Source organism: Zootoca vivipara, chromosome 14 (genome assembly GCF_963506605.1).
Source record: "Zootoca vivipara chromosome 14, rZooViv1.1, whole genome shotgun sequence".
Taxonomy (NCBI): domain Eukaryota; kingdom Metazoa; phylum Chordata; class Lepidosauria; order Squamata; family Lacertidae; genus Zootoca; species Zootoca vivipara.
In genome coordinates, this window is record NC_083289.1 from 2668883 (window position 1) to 2692374 (window position 23492).

General features: G+C 44.9%; 1 protein-coding gene across 12 annotated transcripts in view; it reads right to left on the reverse strand.

The window, feature by feature from the left end:
* THSD4 (thrombospondin type 1 domain containing 4) overlaps positions 1-23492 on the reverse strand; it is a 369711-nt gene that overhangs the window by 294698 nt on the left and 51521 nt on the right. For all 12 annotated transcript variants that reach the window (XM_060282606.1, XM_060282603.1, XM_060282605.1 and 9 more), the window contains one exon: positions 9572-10011. In XM_060282606.1, the coding sequence (XP_060138589.1) occupies positions 9572-10011 (440 nt within the window). The remainder of the gene's footprint in view (positions 1-9571; positions 10012-23492) is intronic.

Below are 23492 nucleotides of genomic sequence, written 5' to 3' on the forward strand. Positions count from 1 at the left end.
CTCCATTACGTCGACCCAAGGGACAAATTTAGACCTTGTATTTCAAGTAGCATTTAAAATGGTTCAGTGTGTGTGTGTGTGTGTGTGTGTGTGTGTGTGTACAACATGGGCACTGGGCTTATGTTCACCAGTTTGATGCACATGGTATGAACCTATTGACATATCAAGATCAACTGCACAATCAGATTCTCAGGTCCCATGGGCCTTAAAAGGTTAAAAGGAGCACCTTGAATTGAGTCCCAAAGTAGAGTTCATTTTTTTAAAAAAAAGAGTCCCATTTTAAAAAAACCAAAGACAGGGCTCAGTTCAAAAAACAGGTAAATGCTTCAGTAAAACAAGAGGATGTGCATTGGCATAATGTCTTCTGTCATGGTGTCCCGTTGTGCCAGAAGTGGTTTAGTCATGCTGGCCACATGACCTGGAAAGCTGTGGACAAATGCTGGCTCCCTTGGACTGAAAGCAGAGATGAGCGCCGCACTCCATAGTCAAATTCAATTGGACCTAACCATCAATGGGTCCTTTACCTTTACCTTTACCTGTGCTAAATGATCAGCAAAGGTACAAATGCAAATTTAGGTGAGGCTTTCTATTTTTTAAAAAAAATTATTCATTTTGCAATAAAACATATAATTAACTCAAAGAAGACTTCTGGTCGATCGCACAGCCATTTTGGTCAGGGTTTTGCTCATCGGAGCGAAACCCGGTGCGTCAAAGGCTGGGGACACTGCTCCAGCGCAGCGGGTCCCCTTAGAAATCCCAAATCGAGCTTTTTGGGAACGTGGACATTTGGCCAGCATGGATTGCAGGCTCCCCCCTCCCCGGAAAAGGCTCTATTTTGAGCCCCCGAGAGTGAGGGGGTCAGAGCTGCAGCGAAAACGGATCTATCACTTCCTTTGACAGCGCGAAGCTGCAGGACTGATTGGCGACAGCAATTGATACTTCCAAAGGACAATTACTAAAGGATGGTACCATGAGTACTTTGAACATTTGATTTGGCAAATTTGGACTAATTTGGACATGGAATTGGGATTTTAAAACGGAACGGAAGCCAGCCCCTTTCCGCTGATTCAATTAGAGAGCAGAAAAGGTTACCAAAGCCTGGAAATCAGTCTAAGACATTTGTAATTTCCATAGAAGACTGTCAACCCTCCATAACAGAATTAAAAAGGATTAAAAAGAATTAAAAAGAGAGAGGGGACTTGGAAAAATCGTTCCTCTGTTGGAGCGGAGGACCTGTCAGGCAGCGAGAGGCTATTGTGATGTAACAAATACAAGAGTGACAGTGCTACTTTTGTTTCCGCTTAGTTACTTGAAATCCAAGCTGGAAACAGACTTATTAGAGGCAAAAAGTAAGAATCTTTCCAGGGTATATAATCTATTGCTGGAGTGGCATACGAAAGACGAACAGACAAAATCAGTGATGGTTGAATGGGATAAAGATGTGAGGCATAATATTATGATGGCAGATTGGGAGAGGTTGTGGAAGAAGGGAATTACGTTTACAGCATGTATTGTATTAAAGGATCTAGAAAATGATCTAGGAGTCTTGGTAGACCACAAACTTGACATGAGTCAACAGTGTGATGCAGCAGCTAAAAAAGCCAATGCAACATGTTGTTTTCTTATTTTAAAAGATCTTGAAAGAAGATGGGAGGATTGAGTGCAGACTGATTGAGTAGCATTCAATTTGTTTCAAATGTATCACTACCATTTACGGTACACTTTGAAGGTGAAAGAACACTGGGAGCTAAAAAAGCCAATGCAATTCTGGGCTGCATTAATAGGAGTATAGCATCTAGATCAAGGGAAGTAATAGTACCACTGTATCTGGTCAGACCTCACCTGGAATACTGTGTCCAGTTCTGGGAACCACAGTTCAAGAAGGATACTGACAAGCTGGAACGTGTCCAGACGAGGGCAACCAAAATGGTCAAAGGCCTGGAAACAATGTCTTATGAGGAATGGCTCAGGGAGCTGGGTATGTTTAGCCTGGAGAAGAGAAGGTTAAGGGGTGATATGATAGCCATGTTCAAATATATAAAAGGATGTCATATAGAGGAGGGTGAAAGGTTGTTTTCTGCTGCTCCAGAGAAGCGGACACGGAGCAATGGATTCAAGCTACAAGAAAGAAGATTCCACCTAAACATTAGGAAGAACTTCCTGACAGTAAGAGCTGTTCGGCAGTGGAATTTGCTGCCAAGGAGTGTGGTGGAGTCTCCTTCTTTGGAGGTCTTTAAGTGGAGGCTTGACAGCCATCTGTCAGGAATGCTTTGGTGGTGTTTCCTGCTTGGCAGGGGGTTGGACTGGATGGCCCTTGTGGTCTCTTCCAACTCTATGATACTACTTTTTTGACCTCTAGAGATTCTCAGTTTATGTCTATTTTCCTAATAAGGCTGCTTCCCATATCTTCACGTAGCAGTAGGGAATATCTGTTCGAGCTAGATGCCTCCAAAATCTGGCTATCATGACTCTGACCACAATGTACATATTGATAATCAACTCCTTCCAGCCTTATCATTTATCATTCTCATCAAACACTCTTTTCCAGGGCTGATGCAAGCCACAAATTTCTCCTACGTATCCTCTTTTAAAGGCCCCCAAGTTGGTGACCATCCCTGCCTTCTGTGGGAGAGAGTTTCATAGTTGAAGTATGCACTGTGCCAAGAAGTCCTTTCTTTTATCTGCCCTGAAGATTCATTTTCTGTATGTGGAAAGGGAAGGTGCCACCTTGTTCCTGTAGCAGCAAAATGTCCTGGGCCAGCCCTGGCATGACTCAGCCCCCGAGATGGTTGGTATCATCCTCCACTTTTTGTTTTTTCTCAGCGTTCTCTAAAAATAAATTCACTAAATCTGTTCGCTGCTCCACCATTGCTCTAGCCTAGTTGATCCTTGGAGGGTTACTTTAATCAGGGGCAGGATTGGGGCTGTCCGAGTGCTGTGCACACACTGTGTGCTGAGCTGAGGCGGTGCCATCTCAAAGCCCTGTAGGCAAGTTGGCAGGCTTTGGGAAGGAGGCATGTGGCTCTGACAGGATTCTAGAGTCCTCCTTTCCAAAGCCTAGTTAGTGCTTTCCCAGCTTTGAGAAGGAGGTGGGAAGGCTCTTGGAGCCTGCCAGAGCTCTCATGCCTCCTTCCCAAAGCCAGGTGCCTCCTCCCCCATCTTTGGGAAGTCAACATGAGGGTTGGGGGGGAACCCAAATTTTGGCCTCACAGGGTGCCATAGCACCCAAGTCCACCGTTGTTTTAATGAAATCTGGCAAACAGCTGGTATTTGCAGGATGATGCTGGAAGAGTGCAAAGCCATCTTCTCACACAGGAAAAGAAAAGTGTTATCTGAACAGCCTGGTGGATTTATTGCCTCATCTGAAGCAAAGCTGGCCATATATCACCTTTTGGTAGCATATCACTGCCACCAGGCTGTGCGGATTAATATTCCAAGAGTTCCCATTTCACTGTGATGCTCTTAAAGCAAATGAGGTGTTTAAGGTTTAAATGCAACCCATTCTAAACAGACAGCCAACAAGGGGAACACCTCTGGCCAACTGAAAGGAAGAATGTTAAAAACATGTATTTAACATTGCACTGCTACAATGTCATTGCTTATTTTGCTATCTAAATGCCCATGCACAATGTCTTACCTGAAGCTCAATCCAAATTAGACTGAAGCACTTTTAGTGGGAGGTGGCCCACTCTCGGTGGGGTTGCACGCCCTCTGAAAGAGCAGGTATGCAGCTTGGGGGTAATTCTGGATTGATCTGTCTCTCTCTTTTTTTTAAAGTGCTTTTTATTGAGTTTTGTGACAACACATAAACACTCAAAACAAAAAGAAAAAGAAAAGAAAAAGAAACTAAAAAGAAAACACACACAAAAAGAAATTACACACATATAACCATAAATCCGAAAGTTCTTACAAACGAACTCATGTTGTCTTCTTTTCTACTCCCAATTCTTATTCTGTTCTTATAGACGTCCTTCCTCCTCAATGCGGTTCTAATTTTCCTTTCTTGGTAAACTGCTTCCTTCTCTTTTCATCATTACTATATTTCTCCATATAATATGCATGTAACCCTTATTATGTTTTGCAAAAATTACTCAAAGCAAGTCCAGGTTTTTATTTGAGGACCCTGTTTTTTAAGATACTCTTTCAACATTCCCCACTCTTTGGGGGATTTTAACTTGGACTGTCCCCTAATTGTATCTATCATTTTCGCCAGTTCAAGATAATCGAGTAATTTATCCTGCCACACTTTTTTAGTTGGTACTATATCACTTTTCCAATTTTTGGCAATTAATATTCTTGCTGTCGTGGTTGTGTATAAGAATATTTTCTTATTTTCATTTAAGATATCTGATTCTATATGCCCAATAAAAGGGATTCTGGTCTCTTTATAAAATTTTGTTTAAATATTGGATTCATCTGTCTCTTGAGGCTCAGGGGGTCTCGGTGGTGCAGGGTGGCACCTGATCTGGATGGAAACAACCTTTTCTTGTCTACACTCCCCACTGAATTTGGCAAAATGTCCCTCCCTCATTTGGCTGCCTGCAAACAGGATGCAGAATTTCACTGTAGTGATGTGAGAGGTTGATGGTTTCTTTGTACAAATGACCATTTCCTTCCCTCCTCTATCCGCATATAAAAATATCTTTGAGAAACTATCACAACCGCTACTTCCCCATTAATATTTTGACAAAATTGTGGGCAAGGTCAGTGTTTTTGATTACTGGGGGGGAGGTAATTCCTTTCAATTCACACTGTTTGTTTAAGGCTAGGCTACCCACCCACCTCATTAACCTCTCATAAATCTAAATGACAATTACGGGGTTTTTTCCCCTCAGCAAAAGAAAGCGTATAAAGGGTTTGATTCAGACCAGAGCCCACACCAACCTCCATCAGTGGAAAAAAAGACTTGGAGCTCCCATAATTAACCAAAAGCCAACGCAGGAGCACCAATGGTTACTTGCTAAGCAAAGGCCAAGAGGAGGTCAAGCTTTTCTTGATACCCATTCCAATTCAGGATCTTCCCAAAAGCTGCATTTCCAGACTCAGAGATACAATTCTCGATGGGCTCAGCTCGTAATCCTCAAGTCAATATGATTGTGAGACATGCATTACAACTCCAGAATTTCTTCTTTAGCTCAGATTTTAATCTAACTCAGAAAGGAATTTGTGGGGAGGCCTCCCACACTGCCAACCTGCCTCAAAATCCCCTTTTAGCAACACGCTCCTCTTTCTTGATGCTCTGTCAGTGGTGAAAAAGTGGGAGGTTTCTCTTCCTCCATCCCTTGCAATGAGTCATGAAGCTCACTGGGTGACTTTGGGCCAGTTCTCAGTTTAAGCTACCTCACCGGGCTGTTATGACAATTGCATGGGAGGGGGGAACCACATCAACCTTGGGTCCCCTGAAACACTCAGACGGAAAACTTCCCTGATAAAATGTTCAGATACACTCTGAACATTTTGACAGTGTAGACAGGACTTTTCTTTACAGCACCGAAACATTCTGGAAGTCATATTTTTATTACTTATTATTAATTAATTGTAGCATGTTTCTATTTTCCCCCCTATTGTCTTGTCCTTTTCAGGGTTTTTTCCTCCTTCTTTTTTTGATAATCCTTTTTCTTTCTTTTTTCCTGTCACATAAAAGCTCCAATTTGTCTTGTTTGTTTCCCATACTCTGTGCATTTATGTTAAGACAACTGAAACCATGAGTTGTTCAATCCAGCTTCTGCCTTCTTGCAGTTTCCTGCCCTTTAGCAGGTTTCTGGAGCAATACCTCACTTTCCTGTGCATCAAAGAAGCTATTATCCCCAGTAACAGATGTTCTTCTGTTGTCTGTAATGTTGTCTCCCTCCCCCTCTAGTTCTAGTTCTCCCCTGATCTGGTTCACAAGTCTCTTAGCAAACACATTTGTGCCAACCGCTGTGAGGTGCAGCCCATCTCTTGCCAGAAGTCCTTCCTCAAGAAAACAGAGACCGTGATCCAAGAAGCCAAACCCTTCCTGATGACACCCCCTGTGCACCCAGTGGTTTACTTCCAGTATTCTCCTCTCTTCCTGGGCCACAACCTTCAACAAGGAGTGATAAAATAGGTTTGCCATATTTCAATAAGCAAAATCCCCTCAAGAAAGGATGCTACTTCGGGAGGTATGGCAACCCGAGATAAAAAGACCCAAGGCACAGATACTTATTATCAATAAATATATTTATTATCAATAAATAAGTTTGATAGGCAGACAGGGTGGGTTTGATTAAAATCAAATCAATTTAAATCACTAGTCAGTAAGGCCTGATTTAAATCATTTTTAACAGAAAGACTCATTCTTGCTGGTATATCTTAATATGTACAACCAGATGGAGGTTTCATTTTTGGAATAATAAATTTTCAGAGTAGTTTTTACAGTTATATCAAAAATTACTGATTTGGTTATACTATTAGAAATACCTACTTCCTGTTTGGATGCCATGGCGATCGGCTGTACCCATAACAGTAGAGCCCTTTTGTGCGGATAACGAGGGTAATATGGGAGTAATTATTCTCCCAAACCCCCCAGGGATGGGGGGGGGAACAACCCACCCGCATTGTCCAATACCTGCTGCCCGTCCTGAAGGAATGAGAGGGGCAGGAGGAGCTGAGTACAAGGCACCACACATCTCAGTAACTCTCCGCTGCCATGAACAAAGAACACCTGCTTTTTAAGATAAAAAAATTAATTAACAGGTATGCTCTGAGCTGGCGGAGATAAAATAACTTGCTAATTTAAACAGCCACTTTCTCCACTCGATCTGGAGAAAGACGTTCGCCATAGCCAAAGGACAACTGTTGGAAATATGTGAGTAGACGCTAAGCTTAACTATGAAACGGACTGTGTGAAATTGTTGACTATGAGTCTGGCAATGACTATTAAGGGAAAGATGAAAGGAATTCCTGATTGTGCTAGTGTGGAGGCACTATCTCATCAGCAGCTGGAAGGAGTCCAAGAATAGAATTCTGGATATCTGCCCGGGATTAATGGTGGACTGACGCAGTAAAAATATCCCCAATGCCATTGTGGTTTAATTATAATACAGTGGTACCTCAGGTTACGAACTTAATTTGTTCTTAATTTCAGTTTCTTAACCTGAAACTGATCTTGACCTGAGGCGCACTTTCGCTAATGGGGCCTCCTGCTGCTGCCGCACTATTTCCGTTCTCATCCTGGGGCAAAGTTCGCAACCCGGAGCAACTATTTCCGGGTTAGCGGAGTTCATAACCCAAAGCGTTTGTAACCCAAGGTACCACTGTATTGACTGGATGCCCTCAGTGGAAGGATGGAAAAATTCTGGGTTGGAGTTATTGTATATTGGCAGAGGTACCAGCATGTTGATAGATGGAGCGAGATTACAGAGGGGAATTCCGGATGTTTGCTCGGGGCTAATGTTTGTTTGGGATGTGGCAAATTATGGCTCCTGTGAGCAGAAATTGAAAATGGAATTGCTGGACTGTGGAAAACGTCAGGGAAAAACATTTCATACAGAACTAAGAAGGCGAAAGTTAACAGACCAGTGGTTGCAAAAGTAAATGAAAATTATATGAAGGATTAACATGGGAATGGCTTATTGATTAATTAAGAAATGCAATGTGATATTAGATGATCATGGGAAGTCACCCAAAGATACAAAATTCGGCATTTATATTTGTTTTTTGGGTTTTTTTAAAAAGGTTTAATGTGGTTTGTATTGGATTATTAAAAAAAGAAATACATAGATGGATAATTAAGAAATTATTGTGAGGTTTAATAAGTTAACTGTTTATAGGGGCTATATCTCCCAGCAGCCCTGGCTTTGGAGAGGCTGGCCTTCCTTTTTCTAGAGGGGGGAGGGAGATACAGTTGGTTGGCCTAGGCTGGTACAGGCTTGCAGAAAGAACAAGCTGAGGAGAAACAGGAAATATCTGTATGGCTTAATATATTTTCCTCTCAGAATAAGCACTTCTAAATGAATTTTGATACCTTCTTTGACTGAAGAATGGTTATGGGGCTTTAGCTCATCAACATCCAGAGAGGACCCTGTCAGCTACCCCTGGTATAGATGAACAGGTGAGATTACAAAGCCAGGGAAAATAACAACAACCACACAACTTCAGCTGGCACTGAAATTACATCAAAGCAAGCACAAAGAAAGTTTCCCTGGGCAGAATATTCCACAGAATGTGAGCTGCCACCAAAAAGGCGCATTTTCACAGGAGCCACCCACTGTACTTTTGAAGATGGAGGCACCTGAAAACCACCCTCTTAATCTACAGACAGACATGTGTGGACTGTGGAGATGATCTTTATCTACAAATAGAGACAGTAGAGGTTTGCAGGGGGGAGGGTCAATGGGACTAGTAAGGCAGAGAGCCCAACAGTAGGTGGAGCCACAGCAAACAACTCTAATCCACTATAAAGCAGAGCCAACTAATCCTGTCTTTGTCCCCATCTTTTTCCCTGCTCAGTTCTACAAAGGTAGCACAGGAAACTACCTTATACAGACCAGTGGTCCATTTGGCTCAGTCCTTGTCTATAGTGCTTGGCAGGAACTCTCCAGGCTTTTAGGCAGGTCTCTTTCCCGACCCCACCTGGAGGTGCTGGAGTTTGAACCTGCAACCTTCTGCTTGCAAGGCTGATGCTCTAACACAGAGTCATGGTTATAAGGAAGGAGACAGGCAGGTGGCTGGAGACACACAGAGCTTGGTGGGGCAATGCCCTCTTAGCCCAAATGGGCCAGCCCCTCCCTCATGCCAAGTGGTGAAGGGCTTTGGAAATCAGAACCAGAACTCGCAGAGCTCCTGGCCTGAGACTCCCTCAGAGCCCATCACTCGATTGCATTTTTTAGTCTGTTTTCCTGGTGAATTGTCTAGCAGCAGCTTGAAGACATTTCCACTTGTCTCCAAGTGGTACAAATGTTATATTTTGCATCTTTGAAGGATTTCCACAGCTCTCCAAGGTTGTTTGGTTTGGACCCTGTCCCATTTCATCTTGAACTACGTTCTCCAGAATGAGTTAATTTCAGTCACAAATCTTTATCCCAACTTTACTGCTTCATAGATGTCGATGAGGGGGTGGGTATCCGAAAAGCTTTCCATCAGTACAAAGCATTATTGTATTGGATTCACTTCAGATCTCTAGGCATTCCCCATTGCCAACTCATTCTGCTGGCTTTGCCATTCGTCTTTCTATCCAGGTACAGACGATGCCCCTTCCCTTGCATTCCACATTTGATCTCTGGAGCCCATGCAAAAATTTAGAAAACATATTAGGCTTATCACACTCAGCCACTTCATTTAAAATTTTATCTTCCATTCCCCCATAGATCTGTATCTTGTTAGCAGGGGATTATCAGCAAAATGTCAGGAAGGTGTGTCCATTTTGCGTGGACACACCTTTTCCTAGACTGTCAGACTCATAGTGTTGTAACCTGCTGAAGACCAGGTAATAAGTTTATCAGTAAAGTAAATCATCATCAACAACAACAACAACAGCTAGTATAAATAGTAGTACCAGTTATCATTATGTATCATTAGGTATTATTGTTTTATGTGCAACCCATCCTACCTTCTTTCAGCTTTGGGGCTGCGCCTCTGGGACTGTGAGGGCCGGCGGCCTCTCAAGGCTCCCCTGCTCAAGTGGCTGACATTCCGCCCTTCGGAGGAGGCTCTGGCCTGGAGTCCTGCTTGCAGCCTATCTTCGTTCCGATGAAGAGGCACCGACGTACGGATGGCAGAGATGATGTGCCCAGAGAACGGACTGAGCACGTGTTCGTGTCGGTGCGGAGGCTGGAGAGCAAGAGTCCTTTCAGAGGTTGGGAACTGCCCAGGCCTGACGTGGCTCCTCTCGTAATAGTGTCCTGGGAGGCAGGGCCTTGTCTGCTCCATCACGCCACCACTGCAGCTTCGGGAGCAGGCCGACCAGGGCCCCCAGGTGCCCCATGCCCCCGGGGCTCCTGCGCTGTCGGCTTCCGTGGCAGCACTTGGCTCTCCTATCCTCTGTGGAACCTAAGGACACCAGAGCAAACAAATTAGCTAGAAAGAAACCCCCAGGGTGGTCGTTGCATCTTTGGGGACCAGCGGCTTCACTCCACCATCTCCGAAAGGCATGGTGCATGTCTTGGGCAAAGCAGAAGGTGGTCCTTGCATTGGAGCACAAACTGCCTGTTAGGTTAGAGCCGATAACTAATGAGGCTCAGCTGTCGGACTTGGCTGATAGCCCGGAACTGGAAGGGAGGCTTGCTTTGATAAAGGAACTGGCTGGGAGGGGTGAGCAAATGGCAGAAATAACTCAAACCTCAGAAGAGAGTTTGTCCGAGTCTGGTCCTAGTTCTTTAAAGTTACAGGAACGTAGGAGGGGAGGGTTACAGGATAAGAGGAAATGGCAATTACAGAGAGAGAGGCAGAGGGCGTTGTTCGAGCGTAGGAATAAAAGGAGGTGGACTCACGCTAGAGAGCTAGATGAGTCATCATCTGATTAACTAGTGGTCTTGAGCAGGAAGTTGCAGTCTTTCTTGTGGTTACTTGCCTTTGTTTTGACTATTTGGAATAAAACTCACTATTTACACACAGACTGTGTGCTAGCCATTGCTGTTGCTCACAGCATGACTCATCTAACTTGCTGCTGAAGGGGAAGCATGTGGATTTAAGCAAGAATGGAAGAAAAGGGGAAGCAGCAACCGGCTGGGGATTTATCAGTCGGCGCAACAGCAATGGAGATGAAGTTAGAAGATAATACTGAAGCTCTCTGGGCAGAGAACCAAGAGTTGAAGGCAAGATTAGCACGGCTGGAAGGAGTGACCTCAGAACAAGCAAGACAACTCTCTGACTTATCTGGCAGGCAAGTGGCAAAGAATTTTGTTCCCCTTCCCCCACGTTTTAGTGGGAGCGGTGCAGAGTATGATTCATTTCGGGCTTCCTGCTTGTATTATTTAAGGCTTAAGGGAGAAGAATACAGAGATGATGATGCCAGAGTGGCCCTGGTGGTGGGGCTTTTAGAAGGGAAGGCGCGGCAGTGTATTGCCCCTTACCTAATGTCTAATGACCGAGTGCTCACCAACTTATCAGCCTTCTTGAAGCTTCTGGATAGCATGTTCAGGAATCCTGCACAAGAAGCAGAGTGGGAACAGGAGTTCTTGAGCCTTAAGCAAGGAAAGGGAACTGTAGCACAGTTCTGGTCCTCTTTTGTGAGACTTGCTAGACAACTAGGCTGGGAAGGAAAGGCCTTGGTTGGATTGTTTAAGGCGGGACTCAGTGAAGAGATTCGGGTGGAGTTGGCAAAAAATCCTGGGTTGAAGACCTTGGAAGAGGTGGCACAAGTCGCCTTGCAACTAGACCTGAGGTTCCAATCGCTGGACAGGTTGCGTAGGGGCCAAGGAAGGTCAGAGAGCCGCAGGACATTTGTGCCCTTAGAGCTGCCGGATTCACGAAGGGTGGAGGAAGAAGCACCCATGCAACGTAGTTCTATCAGAAGGGGTACAACACCTAGTATTACACACGCTGAGAGAGAGAGAAGGTGGAGAGATCGGTTGTGCCTTATCTGCGGCTCCCCCAATCACATGGCTCGTCAGTGTACTGTAGGAAGAAACCGAGGTGCGCTGTCTGGCACAAATGTAACAACACCTGGAGAGGGCATAGTGGAGCAGTCGGGAAACGAGATGACCCAGCCCGTTCTGGAGGCCTCGGGTTGGGGGAAAAGAGACCCAAAGGGCTTCCACCTGGACCGATCTTACCAGTAATTACAGCATTCGCAATGCTACGACTCCCAGATGGAAGGGGCGAGCGTGTGGAAGTTCTTATTGATTCTGGAGCCTCGACTGATTTTATAGACATGGACTTGGTGAGCAGGTTGGGAATAGAGACACAGTCATTGGAAGAACCTTTAGAAGTTAGAACAATTGATGGTAGAGTGTTGCTGTCTGGCTGTGTGTCAGAGGCCACAATGCCAATTGGTCTAGAACTGCCGGGACACCGAGAGGTCATTGCATTCCATATCACCAGGTTGAACTCCTACCCCGTGGTTTTGGGGATGAGTTGGCTATCCCGTCATGATCCGATGATCTCCTGGGGCCAGAGATCGATGACCTTTTCGTCAGTGTATTGCCGACTACATTGTTTGGGAATCAGGGCGGAGAAGAATGGTGAGGCCAATGGTACGCCAGACTGTGGTCCGCTCACTGGGGAAGAGAGACAAATACCCCCACAGTATAAGTCTTTTAGAGACGTATTCTGCGAGAAGGAGGCAGATCGGTTACCACCGCATCGCCAGTACGATTGCAAAATAGATCTGGTGCCAGGGGCTGAGATACCCGCCAGCCGTATCTACGCTATGTCAGAAGTGGAGTTGGCAGAACTGAGGGAGTTCCTGCGAAAAAATTTGGAACGGGGTTTCATACGGCCTACCAAGACTCCGGGAGGAGCTCCAATTTTCTTTGTGGATAAGAAGAACACTTCTGAGAAAAGACTTGTAGTTGATTACAGGAAGATCAACCAGCGCATGATTCCCAGTCGTTACCCGTTGCCACGAATTGGGGATTTGCTGGAAAGATTACGGTCGGCTAAAATTTTTACAAAACTGGACTTGAGGGGGGCATATAATTTGATACGAGTAAGAGAGGGAGATGAATGGAAGACGGCCTTTAACACCAGGTACGGCACATTTGAATATCTTGTCATGCCGTTTGGACTACAGTCGGGCACGGCCACCTTTCAGGCATTTATTAATTACGTGTTGTCCGACTTGTTGGATCGTTCGGTCCTTGCTTATTTAGATGATCTATTAATCTACTCGGAGAGTCTGGAAGAACACGTACAACATGTGAAGGAAGTGTTAGAGCGTCTAAGAGAACATCGATTGTACGCTAAGTTGGAGAAATGCCACTTTCACGTAACAGAAGTGGAGTTCTTAGGCTATAGAATCACCCCAGAGGGGGTGCACATGGATCCAGCAAAGGTTCAGGCAGTAGTGTCATGGCAAAGACCCAAGACTCGAAAAGATGTACAAAGATTCTTGGGGTTGCCAATTACTATCGGAAGTTTATACCAAGGTACTCAGGCCTTACAGCACCGATAACAGATTGTTTGAAAGGCAAAAAGGCGTTTAAATGGACTGAGGAAGCCCAAAGGGCGTTTGAGAGACTTAAGAACTTGTTTGTGGAGGAAAGATACTTGGCTCATCCAGACCCGTACAAGCCGATGGTCGTGGAAACCGATGCTTCGGACAAAGCCATTGGGGCGGTGCTTCTCCAGGAAGATGACAAAGGGGAACTGAGACCATGTGCCTTTCACTCAAGGAAATTAAACTCGTCAGAACAAAATTATACTATATGGGAGAGAGAGTTGTTGGCAATAAAGGATGCTCTACAAACTTGGCGGCATTTCTTGGAAGGGGCGCAGCATCAGGTGGAGGTACGCACTGATCATAAAAACCTAGAGTACTGGCAGACGGCTCGTCAATTGAACCAACGACAGATTAGGTGGGCGCAATTCTTTGCCAGGTTCAATTTCCGGATTAAGTATGTGTCTAGTGCTCAGAACCAGCGGGCGGACGCATTGTCCCGAAAACCGGAGTATTCCGAAATAGAGACCGGGTTAGAACGGAGATTGATCCTGAGCCCCGAACAACTGCAGCTAGCAACGATGACGGCATTAGAACGGTCAGACTTTCTCCAACAAACGCAGAAGGATGGGTTCGCTCAAGAGAAGAGGAAGGCAATACGTAAGGGGGAAGTCCAAGGGAAGGAGTTTACTGAGAGAGGAGGGCTGCTGTACAAGGGGGAAGCTCTCTATGTGCCAGAGGGAGAGCTTCGTGCGAGGGTGCTGAGACAATGCCATGACAGTCCAACAGCAGGACATTTTGGGCAGTGGAAGACAGAACGTCTGGTATCAAGGGATTTTTGGTGGCCACGGATGCAGGAGGAGGTCAAGGAGTATGTCCGGGCATGTGAAGTGTGCCAACGGTCCAAAAGACCTCGCGAAACACCAGCCGGGCTACTTCAACCACTGCCCACACCACAAGCACCGTGGGAAGGCATTGCTATGGACTTTATCACTGATTTGCCCGAGTCGCAGAAACAGACAGTGGTTTGGGTGGTAGTAGATCTGTTCTCCAAGATGGCACACTTTGTTCCTTGCAAGAAATTACCGTCGGCACAGGAGACCGCGCAACTCTTCATAGAACATGTGTTCAAATTGCATGGATTGCCGCAGAAGATTGTGTCTGATAGGGGAACGCAGTTTACCTCCCAGTTTTGGAGGAGACTGATGCAATTGCTGAAGGTGGAGGTGTGCCTCTCATCGGCTCGGCATCCTCAGACAAATGGAGAGGCCGAACGGACGAACGCGACGTTGCAACAGTACCTACGTTGTTACGTGAATTATCAACAGGATGACTGGGTTGGGAAACTAGCGTTGGCTGAGTTTGCTTATAATAATGCTGTGCACGCTTCTACACAGCAGACGCCATTTTTTGCCTGCCATGGGCGACATCCACGGGTGTTTCCAGGTCAGGGAGATGGACTGGCAGTGCCTGCAGCTGAACAGTTCGCAGAAGAAATGGAAGCGTTGCACAGTATTCTGCGAGAACAGCTAGAAAAAGCGAAGGCTCTGTATAAGGCAGAAGCTGATAAACACCGGCAAGTGGGCAAGGAGATAAGGGTAGGGGACCAAGTTTGGCTATCCACTAAAGATTGGCCGAGCAAGGGACGTTGTAAGAAGTTACTGCCGCAACGGGTAGGGCCATTCGAAGTGTTGGAACAAATAAATCCTGTTTCATATAAGTTACGTTTACCGACTTCAATGAAGATGTATCCGGTGTTCCATCGGTCACTCTTATCGCCAGTAACGCCAAGACACCGGTATCAGAAGAGGAAGGAGCCACCACCTTTGCCCATCTGGGTGGAGGGTGAACCGGAATATGAAGTGGTTCAGCTATTGGACTCTCGTAGAAGGGGCAGGGGGGTACAGTATTTGGTGGCTTGGAAAGGGTACGGACCAGAGGAGAACTCATGGGTGAATGCGAGTGATATACATGCATCTAGGCTGCAGAGAGAGTTTCACCATAGGTACCCAAATAAACCCAAACCCCGGGGTTGGGTAGAGGAGCAGGCAGAACAGGCAGACTGGGAAGCTGAAGTGAATGGTGGGTTTGAAGAGGAGGAAGAAGTAGAAGAGTCGCAACCGGGTTGCAGTTATTGGGGAAGTGAAGAGGGAGAATGGTGGGAGGTATCTCATAACGCCCCAAGTAAGGAAGTGCGGAGGCGGGAGGAAGGAGAGGAGGCCCCTAGAGGGGGGGATGATGTTAGGTTAGAGCCGATAACTAATGAGGCTCAGCTGTCGGACTTGGCTGATAGCCCGGAACTGGAAGGGAGGCTTGCTTTGATAAAGGAACTGGCTGGGAGGGGTGAGCAAATGGCAGAAATAACTCAAACCTCAGAAGAGAGTTTGTCCGAGTCTGGTCCTAGTTCTTTAAAGTTACAGGAACGTAGGAGGGGAGGGTTACAGGATAAGAGGAAATGGCAATTACAGAGAGAGAGGCAGAGGGCGTTGTTCGAGCGTAGGAATAAAAGGAGGTGGACTCACGCTAGAGAGCTAGATGAGTCATCATCTGATTAACTAGTGGTCTTGAGCAGGAAGTTGCAGTCTTTCTTGTGGTTACTTGCCTTTGTTTTGACTATTTGGAATAAAACTCACTATTTACACACAGACTGTGTGCTAGCCATTGCTGTTGCTCACACTGCCCTTTGTTCAGAGGCCACTGTGGCTTAAGGCAGGCTTCCCCAAACTAAGGCCTGGGGGCCGGACGTGGCCCGCGAGGCTCTTTTACGTGGGCCCCGGCGACAACCACCGCCCGCTGCCACCACCCGCTCTTAACAGCGCAGTGCGGTGCAGCTGCCCACTTCCAGGTCACCGGAGCACCGGAAATAGCTTGTGCGCATGTGCCAGCATCATTTCCGGTGCGCTTCCAGGCCAGAGGCCCATGCACATGCGCACAAGCTATTTCCATTGTTCCGGCAACCCAGAAGTGCGACGAAATTTGCGTGTGCGCACGTGTTTGGGTGCGCGCTCCGGCCCGCAGCGCAATTGGCGCTGGCAGCACCAGCCCTCAGCAAGGTAAGTTTGGGGACCCCTGGCTTAAGGCAACATCTGCAGCACACTTTCAAGGCAGTGCTATACTTCTTCAGTCACGGCTTCCCCCAAAGAGTCGTGGGAGCTGTTGTTTTTTTTTAAGGGTGCTGAAAGTTAATAATAATAATAATAAATTTTAATTTATACCCCGCCCTCCCCAGTCAAAACCAGGCTCAGGGCGGCTAACACCAATAAAATTACAATAAGACATAAAAGAAAACAAATTATTAAAATACAGATTAAACTACAATATTAAAATTTAAAATGCAGCCTCATTTTAAGTAGTCCATAAATCCAAACCATGAGGGAGGAAAACACAGGGGTCAGACTGAATCCAACCCAAAGGCCAGGCGGAACAGCTCTGTCTTGCAGGCCCTGCAGAAAGATGACAAATCCCGCAAGGCCCTGGTCTCCTGTGAAAGAGTGTTCCACCCAGTTGGAGCCAACACTGAAAAGGCCCTGGCCCTAGTTGAGGCCAATATAGCCACCTTCTGGCTCGGTATCTCCAGAATATAAAAGATCTTTAAATGTGAGCTTCATTTTACAGTGGAAAGGAGGGGGTTCTGAAGAAGATAGGACTTGGAAAGAAAAGAAAAGTACTTGCAGTAGTACTGAATCCATTGTGTCCTGGAAACCCCAGATACTACCTGCAACCCACCCCTCCCTCAACCAGGTGGAGAAGATGAAGATGATCATCCAAATGTCAAGGACCAAATGGAGCAAACAGCACGCAGACCTAGTGATGGGAGGAAAATATCCTTAAATAAGAGAGATTGGGGAATGATCAATGGTCTTCAATGTCTGTATACTAATGCACAGAGCATGGGAAATAAACAAGATGAACTTGAGCTCTTGGTACAGCAAACTAAATACGACATAATAGGCATCACTGAAACCTGGTGGGATGAGTCTCATGATTGGAATGTAGTAATATACAATCTATTTCAGAGAAACAGACCAAACAGGAAAGGAGGAGGAGTGGTGTTATACGTCAGGGATGTGTATACCTGTGAAGAGATCCAGGATTTAAAACTTCAAAGCCAAATTGAGAGTAACTGGGTCAAAATTAAGGGAGAGAAAAATAACAGTGATCTCATTGTAGGAGTTTACTATAGATCCCCAAGCCAAACTGAGGACACAGATGAAGCCTTCCTGGAACAGATGACTAGGCATTCAAAAGGAAGTGAGATAGTAGTAATGGGGGATTTTAACTATCATGGTCACCTACAGTCACAAACATGCGCTTCACCCTGCTCAACAGGCTGAGAAGTCCATTTTTATCAGAATCAGCTTGAATTTCAGTCTGTGGGTCTGCTCTGCCCACAGCACCACTTGCAAAACCACAAGACATTCATCAGATTGCCAGCGCCTAAAAACTATCACTTAAAATTATTCAAAAATTCCTTCAGTAGCACCTTAAAGACCAACTAAGTTTTTATTTTGGTATGAGCTTTCGTGTGCATGCACACTTCTTCAGATACAGTGAAATGGAAGTTTCCAGGCACTTATGTAGAGAAGGGGTGGGGAGGGGTGGGGATGGGGAGGGGGGATCACTCAGAAGGGTGGTGGAAATGGGTGATTGACTGACTGATAGCTGTTGATGACCGCAAACGACTGCAAATGGTTTTGCATGAAAAAGCAAGGGTTGAGATGGCTGAAGATCGCTTATCATGTATAATGAGATAAGAACCCGATATCTCTGTTCAAACCAGGTCCCTCCATGGTTTTGAGCTTGGTGATAAGTTGCAATTCAGCAACTTCTCTTTCCAGTCTATTTCTGAAATTCTTTTGTAGTAAGACAGCTACTTTGAGATCTTGTATAGAATGTCCTGGGAGATTGAAGTGTTCTCCTACTGGTTTTTCTGTCTTCTGGTTCCTGATGTCAGATTTATGTCCATTTATCCTTTGGCGTAGGGTTTGGCCTGTTTGTCCAATATAGAGAGCTGAAGGGCACTGTTGGCATTTGATGGCATACACAATGTTAGAGGATGAGCAATTAAATAGTCCTGAGATGGTATGTTGGATGTTGTTGGGGCCAGTAATGGTGTTGTCTGGGTGTATGTGGCAGCAAAGTTGGCATCTGGGTATGTGGCAGCAAAGTTGGCATCTGGGAAACCCAGGACGCCCCATCATCTCAGGTATTGGCACCATTACAGTGGGTGTTTCCGGCTATATGGACTCTGTTCTGAAACCATATGCTATCAGTGCTCCCAGCTACGTACGTGACACCACAGATTTTCTGAGGAAAATACAATATTTGAACAATCTTCCTAACAATACTATACTAGCCACTATGGATGTGGAATCTCTATATACCAACATCCCACACAATGATGGTTTACAAGCCATAAGGAACACCATTTCAGATAAAACCACAGCGGACTTTGCTACCAAACTCTGCCACTTTGTCCTTACCCACAACCACTTCAAATTTGGTGATGACCTGTTCCTCCAGATCAGCGGCACAGCCATGGGCACCCGCATGGCCCCACAGTATGCCAACATCTTCATGGCAGATTTAGAACAACGTTTCCTTAACTCCTACCCACTCAAACCTCTCCTGTACCTGCGATACATTGACGATATTTTTATTATCTGGACACATGGACAACAGACCCTGGAAACCTTCCACCAGACATTCAATGACTTTCACCCCACCATCAACCTAACAATGAACCAATCTATGCAAGAAATACATTTTTTGGACACTACTATAAAAATACAGGATGGACGTATAGACACCACCTTATACAGAAAACCAACTGACCGACAAACATATCTACATGCTTCTAGCTACCATCCCAAACATACCAAACAATCCATCGTATACAGCCAGGCCTTACGTTACAACCGCATCTGTTCCAACTCTACAGACAGAGAATCTCACCTAAGAGATCTACAGCAAACCTTTTTAGAACTAAAATATCCACCTGATGAAGTTAAACAACAGATCAACAGAGCCAGACAGATACCTAGAGAGAACCTGCTGCAAGACAGACCCAAAAAAGAAAATAACAGAACACCACTAGTCATCACATACAGCTCTCAAGCTAAAACAGTACAACGCATCATCAGAGATCTACAGCCTCTCCTGGACAATGACCGCTCCCTTTCTCAAGCTCTGGGAGGAAGACCTTTCATTGCCTACAGACAGCCACCCAATCTTAAACAACTCCTCACCCACAATAATACAACCACCAGACTTAACATGGACACTGGTACCAGAGCCTGCAATAAACCCAGATGCCAACTTTGCTGCCACATACACCCAGACAACACCATTACTGGCCCCAACAACATCCAACATACCATCTCAGGACTATTTAATTGCTCATCCTCTAACATTGTGTATGCCATCAAATGCCAACAGTGCCCTTCAGCTCTCTATATTGGACAAACAGGCCAAACCCTACGCCAAAGGATAAATGGACATAAATCTGACATCAGGAACCAGAAGACAGAAAAACCAGTAGGAGAACACTTCAATCTCCCAGGACATTCTATACAAGATCTCAAAGTAGCTGTCTTACTACAAAAGAATTTCAGAAATAGACTGGAAAGAGAAGTTGCTGAATTGCAACTTATCACCAAGCTCAAAACCATGGAGGGACCTGGTTTGAACAGAGATATCGGGTTCTTATCTCATTATACATGATAAGCGATCTTCAGCCATCTCAACCCTTGCTTTTTCATGCAAAACCATTTGCAGTCGTTTGCGGTCATCAACAGCTATCAGTCAGTCAATCACCCATTTCCACCACCCTTCTGAGTGATCCCCCCTCCCCATCCCCACCCCTCCCCACCCCTTCTCTACATAAGTGCCTGGAAACTTCCATTTCACTGTATCTGAAGAAGTGTGCATGCACACGAAAGCTCATACCAAAATAAAAACTTAGTTGGTCTTTAAGGTGCTACTGAAGGAATTTTTTTATTTTACTTCGATCCAGACCAACACGGCTACCTACCTGTAACCATTAAAATTATTCAGTTATCCAGGGCGGAGAGGGAAGCTGATAAGTGACAAGTGCTGGCCTGCAGCAGAGGCAAAGGAGGTGGGGGCAGGCCCCCAGCAGCTGCTAAAGCCTGAAGTCATCAGGAGCAGGTTTGAGATAAAAAGGATATGCTGGAAGAGCTCCAGGCAAGTCAGAAAAGGTACAGTTTCACACATGTTAATCCCGGAGCTCAAGATCTGCTGGCAAATGACTGCAAGCAGAATCCTAGGTACTGAAATCTAATCATTTGTAATGCAGAAAGGCTCAACGCAAGAATACAGATTTGTCCAGGGCTGTGGCTCTCCATCTCTCTCTCTCTCTCTCTCTCTCTCTCTCTCTCTCTCTCTCTCTCTCACACACACACACACACACACACACACACACACACCTTGCAAACCATACTCTTAATAATGGCACATGCCCACTTTTTCTCTTGTGAGACTTGCATGCACCATCCAGGAACAAATGAAGTATGTTTCTCACTTTGGGACTATTTTGTTTACCCACATGCATGTTTTAATTGATTTGTGCACTTTAAATGGATAAGTTGAGTAAAACCTCTGTGGCTAATTGGTAGAGATTTTAAGTGAGAGTCCTGATTTCTACTACGCATGGCCAAAACAGCAGAGGCCCTTCGGTGGCTGACTGCAACCCAGCTGTTCCCTGGCCATTGGCCATGCTGGTTGGGCCTGCTGGGCGTAGAACTGTAACTCCGGAGGGACACCGGCTCAACAGCCCTGCTATAAATCTGCAAAGTTCCCATATAAGCACAATCTGGATGGGAGCACAAGTAGTTTATTTCATTTCCTCAGCATTTTCCTAACTGTTGATTTCTGCATTATACTTTAGCTTTCACATGATGTAAAAAAAACTTATGAAAAATTAATGGAATCTAGCACATGTTCGGCGCTCATTTCCATGTTGTTTGATTCCAGAAAATCCAATTGCAGCCCCTCAACTTGGAAAACCACAGGAGTTCAATGATGAAATTTCAGGCAGTATTCTGGCATGCAGTCCTTTCCTACTGTTTTCATGGGGAAACAGAAGTACACAAATGTGGAAAAGGTTTGGGAAGCAGCAACGCCATCCATTGAAACTTGCTGTTGTGCCACATTGTGCCCACTGGTGCAAACAGAGTTTAGCATAACATGCTGGTAAATTGCTCGTAAAGACGCAGTTCCATAACTCAACAGATATTGCAGTGTAAAAGGAATATTAGAAATATTCAAAGAAAAGGGAGTTCAAAATGCATGGGAGTTTCTTAACGGTGAAATATTGGAGAATCAAAGGCAGAAAATTTCAACAAGAAAGAAAAGTGGGAGGCATCTGAAGAAATCAGTGTGGCTGTGTAAGGAGCTTACAAATGAGATGAAATTTAAGAAGGGCATGTATAAGAAATGAAAGGAGAAATAAATGAAGGAAGAGCGTATGTATGCAAGTAGCCAACAGTTGCAGGGACGAGGTCAGAATGAACTCAGGCTTAAAGGTTTCTTCAGCTATATTTGAAGCGAGAGCAAGAACAAGCAAGTATTGTGTGCCCAACCTTATAGCCTAAGACAGGAAAAGAGGTGGTCAGGGTACACCAGGATATAGTGGTACCTCTGGTTAAGAACTTAATTTGTTCTGGAGGTCCATTCTTAACCTGAAACTGTTCTTAACCTAAAGTACCACTTTAGCTAATGGAGGCTCCTGCTGCTGCCGCGAGATTTCTGTTCTCATCCTGAAGCAAAGTTCTTAACCTGAAGTACTATTTATGGGTTAGCAGAGTCTGTAATCTGAAGTGTCTATAACCTAAAGCATCTGTAACCTGAAGCACCACTGTACTTCAAATGAATTCAAATCTCCAGGGCCTGATGGGCTGCACCCGAGAGTACTAAAGGAGCTTGAGGATGTAATCAGAGCCTCTCAGAGTCTATAATCTTTGATAATTTTTGGATAACAAGAGAGGTCCCTGCAGGCCAGAGGCACGCAAATTTTCAAAAAGGGGGGGGGGGAGATCCAGGTAACTATTGACTGGTGAGCTTAATATAGATTCCAGAAAAGCTCCTATAACAGATAATTCAACAGATGGTCTGTGAGCACTTAGAAAAGGTTGCTGCGATTACCAAGACCCAGCATGGATTTCTCAAAAACAAGTCATGCCAGAAAAATCTCATTTCTTTTTTTTGATGCAGTTAGAAGCTTGGTAGATCAGGGGAATTCTGTGGATGTATCTTGATTTCAGTAAGGCTTTTGACAAAATCCCCCGTGATATTCTTGCTGATGAGTTGGTAAAATGTAAGGTGAATGATATATAGGATGATAGCCAGCCCAAGGCCTGGTTGAAGAGGAACGTTTTCACCAGGTGTCTGGTTGAGTTACAGCAGGCATAGGCAAACTTGGCCCTCCAGATGTTTTGGAACTACAACTCCCATGATCCCTAGCTAACAGGACCAGTGGTCAGGGTTGATGGGAATTGTAGTCCCAAAACATCTGGAGGGCTGAGGTTGCCTATGCCTGAGTTACAGGAAATTCCCCCCCCCAATTTATTTAATGCTTTGGTTACAGCAAAGTATGTATGTATGTATGTATGTATGTATGTATGTATGTATGTATGTATTTATTTATTTATTTATTTATTTATTTATTTATTTATTTATTTACCGTAACTTGTATGTCACCTTTTCCTCTAAGGAGCTCCAGGTGTCATACGTGGTTCTCTGTCTCCTTATATAATCCACACAACCACCCTGTGAGGTAGGTTACCCTGAGAAACAGTGACTGGCCCAAGGTCACCCAGTAAGCTTCATGGCAGAGTGGAGATTTGAACTCTGGTCTTCTATATCCTAGTTCAGTACTCTGCCCACCGCAACACATTGGCTCCCTGAACATTGGCAAGGAACAAAATAAGTATTAAATGAGAATTAATGGATGCCAATATCCACATTTAGGCACATTCTCTCTGGTGAGAGAACCCCAGCAGAGAACCAGTGGTACCTCTGGTTAAGAACTTAATTCATTCTTGATTTTGGAAAAAGGTGAAAATATGGAGGCTTATAGAGGGGGGGGGAAATTAGGCACGGGAAGAAAAATGGGAGTTTGGTTTTTTAGTGATTTAGATATTCGGTGAAAATGATAATAGTCAAGTTTTAAAATAGTATGAGGTATAAAGGTAATTATTTTATAGATTAAGAAACTGTTGAAGAAGATAAAAAAGGGACGAAAACCGGGGAAGGGGGGAGGTTGGGGAAGCCCACAAAATATGGTTTGTTAATTATGAGTGAAAAAAAGATTATTTCTGTTCTTTTTTTTTCTTTTCTTTTTTTTGTATATATACATATATATATATTTATTCTTTTTGGTATGAGAATAGATGGTTGGATGGATGCCATC